This window comes from Colius striatus, chromosome 3 (genome assembly GCF_028858725.1).
Source record: "Colius striatus isolate bColStr4 chromosome 3, bColStr4.1.hap1, whole genome shotgun sequence".
Classification (NCBI taxonomy): Eukaryota; Metazoa; Chordata; class Aves; order Coliiformes; family Coliidae; genus Colius; species Colius striatus.
The window spans coordinates 64271068-64280191 of NC_084761.1; the positions used below are offsets into that span (position 1 = coordinate 64271068).

The window sequence follows — 9124 nt, forward strand, 5'->3', positions numbered from 1 at the left end:
AATGATGCTTTTGGAGGAGCCAAGGACTCACAGGTGAACCTAAATCATATTATGCACATGGAGTGACCAAGAGAGACACAAAACTCTTGAGATGTGGAGGCCTACCTCTGATGTTTGGCATCAGGAGCTGTTAGTCATCCAGTAACACAGTAACAAATGGGATGCCTCTATCACCCTCTGGGATCTAATCCCACCCCAGCTCCTACTCTAAACTGATATACAAGCACCTAAATGTGGGCGAGTCTTTAGTCATTACACCTGGCAGCTCAGATGGTTGTAGAGGAGGATGGGGCATTCAAGGCAGTCCTGCTGCAGCTACTCAGGCCTGGTTGAATTCCTGCTGTCCCTGAGGGGCAGATCTCAAGCCTAGGCCAAGTCCTAACTGGCTTCATTCGAAAGCAAATTGGTTCACTGAAGAGTGTGAACAAACAGGCTGGTAGCATCTTGGCTCAAACTCAAACCTACAACTGCCATGGGTTAACTTTTCCCTTCTAGGGTCTGTATGGACTGTGAAGTCAAGAAGTGTGGTATCACAGACTTAAAGGTCTAGCAGACAGATCTGCCTCATTTCTAAGCAGAAATCCTAGTGTGACAGATCATGCCCTTCATACATTACCAGATAATTGCATTGGAGGACTGATACAACTAAGGTCTGGAAACAGATCAGTAACACTACACTGCTGGTGACCACAATGCTGTTTCTAAGCCTTCTAAAACCTTCTAAGCTTTCTAAAATCTTAAGGTAGGGAGAAAATTAGAAGGGCCAAGGCTCAACTAGAATTTAAGCTGGCCACTATTGTAAAAGACAATAAGAAAGGTTTCTAAAAATATATTAGCATCAAAAGAAGGCCTAAGGGGAATCTTCCCCCTTTGATGGATGAAAAGGGAAACCTAGTGAGCAAGCATAAGGAAAAGGTTGAGGTACTCAGTGCCTTCTTTGCCTGTCTTCAATATTGAAACCAGCTCTTCTCTGGGCACTCATCCACCAGAGACAGAAGACAGGGACAGGGGCCAGACTGAAGCTGCTTTAGTGCAAGGGTAGATGGTGTGTGACCTGCTGCTCCACCTCAATACGCACAAGTCAATGGGGCCGGATGGAATCCACCCGGGGGTGCTGAGGGAGCTGGCAGAAGGGCTCACTGAGCCATTCTCCATCATCTACCAGCAGCCCTGGCTCACCAGGGAGGTCCTAGTGGACTGGAGGTTGGAAAATGTGACCCTCATCTACAAGAAGGGTCAGAAGGAGAATCCTGGGATCTACAGGCCTGTCAGCCTGACCTTGGTGCCATGGAAGGTCATGGAACAGATCATCTCAAGTGCCATCCTGAGGCATATACAGGATAACCAAGGGTTCAAGCCCAGTCAACATGGCTTTATGAAGGGCAGGTGCTGTTTGACCAATCTGATTTCTTTCTATGACAAGATGACCTGCTTACTAGATGAGCCAAGTGCTGGGTCACTTGGGCCACAACAACCCCATGCAATGCTACAAGCTTGAGGCAAAATGGCTGGAAATGTCTTGCAGAAAAGGACCTGGGGGTGTTAATAAACAGCTGGTTGGCCAGCAGTGTGTCTAGGTGGCCAAGAAGGCCAGTGGCATCCTAGTCTGTATCAGAAATAGTGTGACCAGCAGAACCAAGGAGGTGATTGCCCTTTGAACTCAGCACTGGTGAGGCTGCACATTGAATACTGTGTCCAGCTGTGGGCACCTCAGTACAAGGACATGGAGGTGCTGGGGCACCTCTGGTATCCAGAGATGAGTAACAAAACTGGTGACGGGTCTAGAGCACAAGTCTTATGAGGAACAGCTGAAAGAGCTGGGGTTGTTTAACCTAGCGAAGAGAAGGTTGAGAGGAGTTATGATCACTCTCTACAACTACCTGAAAGGAGTTGTAGTGAGATGGGGGTCAATCTCTTCTCTACAGTAATGAATGACAGGACATGAGGAAATGGGTTCAAGCTGCACCAGGGGAGGTTTAGATTAGCCATTAGGAAGAACTTTTTCACTGAGACAGTTATGAAGTGCTGGAACGGGCTGCCCAGGAAGGTGGTGGAGTCACCATGCCGGGAGATATTCAAAAGACTCTGTAGATGAAGTACTGAGGGATATGGTTTGCTTTAGTGATGGGCTTGGCAGTGTGAGGTAAGGGGCTGACTCTATAATCTTAAAGGTCTTTTCCAACTGTAACGATTCTATGATTCTTTTGTTTCTAAAAAAACCCATTACTCCAAGACACCCACACCAGAGACTATATACAAACTTCCTGCCCTTTTCTTACTCTACACGCAAACAGTGAGTCTGTCCAGTCCCATCCTACACACCATTGCTAGCCCTCCTTGTGTCACTAAACTATTCTTGCCAATGCACAAGAAAACATTACGGGAGCTGATCAAGAAACTGAGGGAAAAGCACTTCCACTCTAACAATGGATAGAGAACAAAAGTGTGTTGGACTGGTTTTGTTTGCTGGCTTAGTTTCCTTAATCACTGAGTTTTGCGCCCTAGAAGTACTGCAAGTTAAACCACTACCTAACAATTTAGATGAAATCATTAAAGTCACTTTAGCAAAAACACTCCTTAAATACAGTCTGTCTTGTAGTTCTCTTCATGATGACATGTAGCTGTTAAAAATTGAAAACTTAAACGCAGACTTCTAATTTTGGGGGAAAAATCAACAGAGCTCTCCTGGGACAGCCCTTTGGAATTCAAAACTCTGTTGCACTAACTCAGCAAGTGCCATCTCGGCAAATCAAAGCTTGCAGCATTTTCATGGCATGCTTATTACATTTTTACACAGGACTGATTCTTCAGTCCTGGTTTTTGAATGAAATTCTGAGTTGAACTTCTGCAATGTAAAGACAGCCTACAGAGCTGCACTCGCGTTTATCTGCATCTTCTGTAGACAGCAGCCCTCATGCCTAGCACCTCTTATTTAATACGCTTCCTCCAAAATGCTACAACCACCCGTTTCCTTGTCTGTCCCTTCCTATCCCACACCAGGAGGTAAACATACGAATCGAGCCCGTGAACTCTGACCTCGGCAAGGCTGGAATGAATCTGTAAGCAGAACTTTTGCTCACAGTTTTTCCAGGCAGAATACAAAGCGAGTAGCCGTGCCCACGCCGCCTCTTTTCCCCTAGCACCCCAAACACCCGCGAGAAGGCTGGGGAAACGGGCAGCCCGAGTGCCGAGGGAGGCAGGCGAGCGGCTCTCCAGCAGCTCACGCTCAATCTGCGCGCAGTACCCACCGGCGCGCTGCGGAAAATCCCAGGCTCCAGCTACAGGCCGGAAGGAAGAAAAACAAAACGCAAGAAAAAAACCCGCCAAACCCAACACAACCCGCGGGCCACGTCAAACCGCCCTTAAAGGCGCCCGCTGTACCGGGCGCGGCACACGGCAGCCGTCCGACGACCCCGTAGGGCACGGGCAGAGCAGGGCGGGGCGGGCCGGGCCGGGGGACCCGCAAGGCACGGGCAGAGCAGGGCAGCGCGGGGCGGGGCGGGGCGGGGCGGGGCGGAGGCGCGGGGCGGGGCGGCGCGGGGCGGCGCGGGGCGGCGCGGGGCGGCGCGGGGCGGGGCGGAGGCGCGGGGCGGGGCGGCGGAGGCGCGGGGCGGCGCGGCGGGGGCGCGGGGGCGGTGCGGGGGCGGGGAAGGGGGCGCCGGGCGGGGGCGCGGGGGCGGGGAAGGGGGCGGGGCGCGCGCCGCTCCCCCTCGGTCTCCCCGCGCCCCGCTCCTCCCCCTCGCGCGCCGCAAAGCAGCCTGGGGCGACGGCGGCGCGCGCCGTGTGTGAGGTCATCGCGCGCGGCCGGAAGGAGCGGAGCGGTTGTTTCCGTTACGGGCGGCGGAGGGCCCCGCGGCGGCGCCGGGGCGAGCGGAGCGGGGCGGAGCGCAGCGGCAGTAGCTGTGGCCGTGGCCATGGCCGTGGCGGCGGGGAAGGCGGCGGACGAGCCCATGGGGCGGACGGCGGAAGAGGTGGCCTGGGCGGAGGCGCTGCGCGGGGCCTGCGAGCCCGAGCACCACTGGCGGCACCGCCGGGAGTTCCTGCTGCGCAACGTAGGGGAGCCGCCGGCGGCGGGCAGCCCCCAGCTCCAGCGCCTTGTGTCCCTCTCCATGGTGTGGGCTAACCACGTCTTCCTGGGCTGCCGGTGAGTACGGGCCCGGGTGGGCCGGCAGGCTCCGCGGCGGCAGAGGAGGAGGGCGGCCGCCTAACGGCCCCTCTCCCCTCTCTTCCTCTCCCCTTGTCGCCCCTCCAGGTACCCGCCGCAGGTCATGGAGAAGGCGCTGGAAATGGCCGAAGGCATCCAAGTGACCGACGCGCCTGTCCGCACCACGAGAGATGAACTGGTTGCCAAGGTGAAGAAAAGAGGCATATCAAGTAGCAATGGTTAGCAGATCATAGCTGTGACAATACATAGGAGTCTAGAAAATGCTCTGTTTTGAATGCTCTCGGTTTATCTCGGGCTTACAAAGTAGCAAAATCATTTACCTTTTAAACTCCTTGTTAATTATTTTCCTTCTCTGCTGTTCTCCTCCCTCATGTAATACCTGTAAAATAGATGTTGTGCATATGCATTCTGTTGGTAATATAGAGCTTTTGTTTTGAATTTCTACACTTGGTGTGCTTTAAGCTGACGGGTTTTTTTATGCACTGTAGACTATCGTACTCCAGCTTAAATGTGTTTTTACATTGCTTTTGGCTCTAGTCAGACGTTATTGCTTTTTGAGAAATTGATTTTTTTTAAGAAATTCTAAAAATGGTATTTTAAAATAGGATGTTTTATGATATTTGTAGACAGAGTGTACTTTTTTTGTCAGATAGTCTATTTATTGTACTTTGGTTTGGTCATTCTTGGATTGGACTCTAAGAATGGAGTATGTACTTGCCTATAGGTACCAAACTGAGACCCAAGTATTTTTAGTCTTTTATCAAAAGATACTAAAATACTCTGAAATAGTAGATTAATACTTGAAATTACAGTTCAAGGTGTATTCTAAACATATACCCTTTAAATCCACAGAGATTGCTACTAAAAGATTTTAGAAAATAGAGACATTTTCTCTAGATGGATATTTCATAGTGCAGAAATTAAAGAGGATAACATACTTTACTTGTTTTGCAGAAGGGGTAGAGGAGCCCCCCAAGAAGCGAGCTGTTGAGAAAAGCAAAGATTCTAAAGATACTGGAAAAGATGTGAAAACCACCAAGGCAGAAGCCCCAAAGGAAACGGTGAGCACATTGCTAAAAAAGCAGGAAAAAGTTACTAGCAAAGATGCAGAAAACTCCCGGTCGACTTGCAGTTCAAATCAAGAAACAGTCACAGCATCAGACAAAAAACCAGAAGGAAAACCTGCTAATGCTGAAAATACCACTGAGAAAAAGCTATCCTCATCTGAAAGAGAGTTGGGAGAGAAGCTTTGCCCAGATGAACCTAAGGAAGGCAAGAGTGAAAATGTGCCATCGCCTGAAAAGAAAATTACCGTAAGTGCAGTGCCAGCGGCTGCCAAGAGTGCCCCGCAGGCAGAGGCACAGCCAGCAGCTGCCAAGAGTGCCCCGCAGGCAGAGGCACAGCCAGCGGCTACCAAGAGTGCCCCGCAGGCAGAAGCACAGACAGCGGCTACCAAGAGTGCCCCGCAGGCAGAAGCACAGACAGCGGCTACCAAGAGCACCCCGCAGGCAGAGGCAGTGCCAGCAGCAGCAGTGCCACTGACCGCCAAGAGCACCCCACAGGCAGAGGCAGCATCAGTAGCAGTACCACCAGCCACCAAGAGTACCCCACAGGCAGCAGCAGTGCCACCAACCACCAAGAGCACGCAACAAGCAGTGACAGTGCCGCCCACCACCAAGAGCACCCCGCAGGTAGCAACGGTGCCGCCAACCACCAAGAGCGTCCCACAGGCAGCAGTGGTGCCACCGACCACCAAGAGCACCCCGCAGGCAGCAGTGGTGCCATCGACCACCAAGAGCACCCCACAAACAAGTGTTACATTGCTGTCTTCCAAAAACCAAGCGAGTGTCCCAGCACTGGCCCCCAAGAGCAGTGCTCAGGCAGGCAGCTCGCTGCTGCTGGCTCCCAAGAGCAGTACTCAGGCAGGCAGCTCGCTGCTGCTGGCCTCCAAGGGCACTGCTAAGGCAGGTTCCTCACTCCTGGCCTCCAAGAGCAGCGCTGAGGTGGCTGCCTCACTGCTGGCTGCTCGCAGCGGCACTCAGCAGGGATCCTCGCTGCTGACTTCGAAGAGTAGTGCTCAGGTGGCTGCTTCGCTGCTGGCCGCTCGCAGCGGGGCTCAGCAAGGGCCCTCATCACTGGCCGCCCGGGGTGGAGCTCAGGCAGGTGCTTCCCTGCTGGCCTCCAAGGGTGGCACACAGGCAGGTTCGCCACAGCTTGCCTCCAAGAGCGGCTCACAGGCAGGTGAAACTCCCACTAAGGCTTTGTGCAAACCGTTAACCAGTGAAGATGCAAAGGAAAGGCAACCTTTTTTCAACAGACTGTACAAAGCTGTAGCCTGGAAACTGGTTGCCGTTGGAGGCTTCAGTCCTAACGTAAATCATGCAGAACTTCTGAACTCGTCCATTCAGTCTGTAAAAGCTACATTAGATGTTGCTTTCGTTCCCCTGAAGGAACTCGCAGACTTGCCTCAAAATAAGAGCTCTTTAGAAAATATCGTTTGTGAACTGAGGTGCAAGTCTGTCTACTTGGGTACTGGCTGTGGTAAAAGTATGGAAAATGCCAAAGCAGTTGCTTCAAGAGAAGCTTTGAAATTATTCCTCAAAAAGAAAGTTATTGTGAAGATCTGTAAAAGAAAATACAAAGGCAGTGAAATTGAAGATTTGGTACTTCTGGATGAAGAATCAAAGCCGTCCAATTTACCTCCAGCTTTAAGAAATCCTCGTGAGATCTTGTAGGGGAGAATCGCTCTTTGTACTGTGTATAGTATTTTGATGCAAGGACTGAAGGTTAATTTTGTACTTTAAAAACGTAGGCTTCCAGAGATTTTGTATTTCTTTCTCAGTTTTGCAAGACAATGGTAGTCTTTTCACTTGGTAGCAGTTGTATAGAACTTGTTAGAGATGACAAGTGCGCATTTAAAGTTATGCCTTAACATATAGCACACTAGTGTGCTGTTTTATTTGCAAAATAGTCTACCTAATTCTTCTATTTTTAATTAAATGATTAAGGTACAATTTGCTGTTTGAAACCTGACAATTTTGTAATCCTTACAATTTGATGGCAGTGTGCTCAGTTGTCTACCGTGTCTTTTTTAGCCACATGGAAGTATGTATATAGGGACCACAATACTTGAATGATTGAAAGTTGTTTAAAAGTTTCAGTCATACAATTGAATCATCTGTTTCAGGATTGTTGCTCATAGTGTTCACTGTTGCTCACACTGGGAGAGAAAATAGCCTGTTGAGTATTTTTATGGGATGTTTTTGTAACGCTCACGATACGAGTGATGCCCTGATCTCATTTGCCATTGTACCAGCAGGCTAGGTCCCGTTTAACATGATCCTGGCAACTTACCAATTGGCAGTCAAGTCACAGCTGCTTCAGCCACCAGAGCTCTGTAAGCAGATTTAATTTATATTGCGAAATATCATTGACAGGTTTGAGGGGTTTTTTCAGCTATGAATTTCTACACTAAGCATATTTTGACTGCTACTAAAACAATAAAACCTCTGGGATATGCTTTTATAGTACTTTGGGGTTTGGCTATTAAATATTCCAGCCATTTCATTAACTTTGCAACACCTTAAGAAAAGCTTTATTTTGAGTGGCTTCCAGGTGTAATCCCACAAGCATGAGTTGTTTTCTTTGGAGGCATAGCTGAAATACTGTAAAACTGGTAAGAGCAGACCTATAGAATTTCTGTATCTACTGTTGTACCACCGAGATAAGCAAAATGCAGATGCTGCTCTCTGCTGGAGACAGTGAGGGTATTCTAAAGAGTTCACACTGACTGAGCCCTTCCTTCACCATGCTTTTAGGCCACATACAGAATGGTCTGAAGCAGAGAAAGTGGGAGATTACCTTTTCTTTTCAATGTTACCAAAATACCTGCACAAACTGCATGTTTTGATATATTGGATAATGACATGTAATTGTAAAAACATTCTGTCTTCAGTGCTATTTTGAATTAATCTTGTCTGGTTACAGTAGTTAGCATCGTTTAGTGGTGACCTTACACTTGACTGACATCCATTGATTACTACAGTAGGTTGTAGGAGTTCCTGGGATATCAGTAGTATGCGTCTCCACTTAAGGACTTCAAGTTCCTTCGTGATTTTTGTAACTAAACCAGAATGGTGGTTTTGCACTGCACCCTGTGTGATTTTGAACAGCAGCGGCTGTCCGGTCCGTAGCACCTGAAGCTCGCAGGACACTCAGGCTTCCCGGGGGCCTGTTGAGAACTTCCTCCCCCTGACCTCTGTGCGTCTGTTGGGGTTCGCAGGAGTTCCCCTGGGTGCTTCTGGAGCACCTCCTGACATTTGAACTGCAGTGTGTTAAATTGTGTCTCCTGTGGTGGAAGAACTGGTGCATGCTGCTTGTGCAGAGTGCATCCCGTGCTGTGTTTGGGAGCTGGGGTATTGGTGCCCAGAAGGGTGAGATGTTTTCCCATCCTCACCCTGTTGCTGTGGAGACATGGAATGCCTGTGGCTGCCATGCAGGAGCTGTGTCCTGTGCCCACTGAAGTACAGCTTTCCCAGCTGCTCCTTTGGGCAGCTCCAGATCTCTGGCTGAGAGCTGCAGCGTATGTTGTGGTGTGAAAACCTATGTTTCCCGCCTGTAAAGGGAAGCTGAGACAGTATTTGCTGACCTCAGGGGGGTGTTAGGGTAACTGTGCAAAGGCTGAGGTGCTAGATGCCTTTTTTTAGAATCCTGATTTAAGCTTCCTTTTTTAAAAAAAAACATTTTGGATGTTATTCCTCTTTGATGTTTGATTGTGATTCATTAAAGGATGAGTCTAGCTACTCCTAATAGAAACCAAAAGTTGGAAGTGTGTTATTTTTATTTCACATTCTGCGTGCAAAGCAGCTCACCGAGCAGACTATAACAAATAAGTAAATAAGCATTAAATATTTGAGTGAGAATTTATTTAACATTTCATTAACGCTAGAGGTAGAGAGA

The 9124-nt window shown here is 49.3% G+C and overlaps 1 protein-coding gene across 1 annotated transcript; it reads left to right on the forward strand.

Annotated features, from left to right (window-relative positions):
- Positions 1-3714: 3714 nt before the first annotated feature.
- Positions 3715-8986, forward strand: CDKN2AIP (CDKN2A interacting protein). The gene is made up of 3 exons (XM_061993777.1): positions 3715-4144; positions 4253-4383; positions 5120-8986. The coding sequence occupies exons 1-3, from the start codon at positions 3915-3917 to the stop codon at positions 6898-6900; spliced, it is 2142 nt and encodes a 713-aa protein (XP_061849761.1). The 5' UTR covers positions 3715-3914; the 3' UTR covers positions 6901-8986.
- The last annotated feature ends 138 nt before the right edge of the window (positions 8987-9124 follow it).

Coding starts and splice junctions, on each gene's coding strand:
- CDKN2AIP (XM_061993777.1), top strand. CDS start 3,915: ATGGCCGTGGCGGCGGGGAAGGCGGCGGACGAGCCCATGGGGCGGACG. Junction 4,145..4,252: donor CACGTCTTCCTGGGCTGCCG/GTGAGTACGGGC, acceptor TCGCCCCTCCAG/GTACCCGCCGCAGGTCATGG. Junction 4,384..5,119: donor AGGCATATCAAGTAGCAATG/GTTAGCAGATCA, acceptor CTTGTTTTGCAG/AAGGGGTAGAGGAGCCCCCC.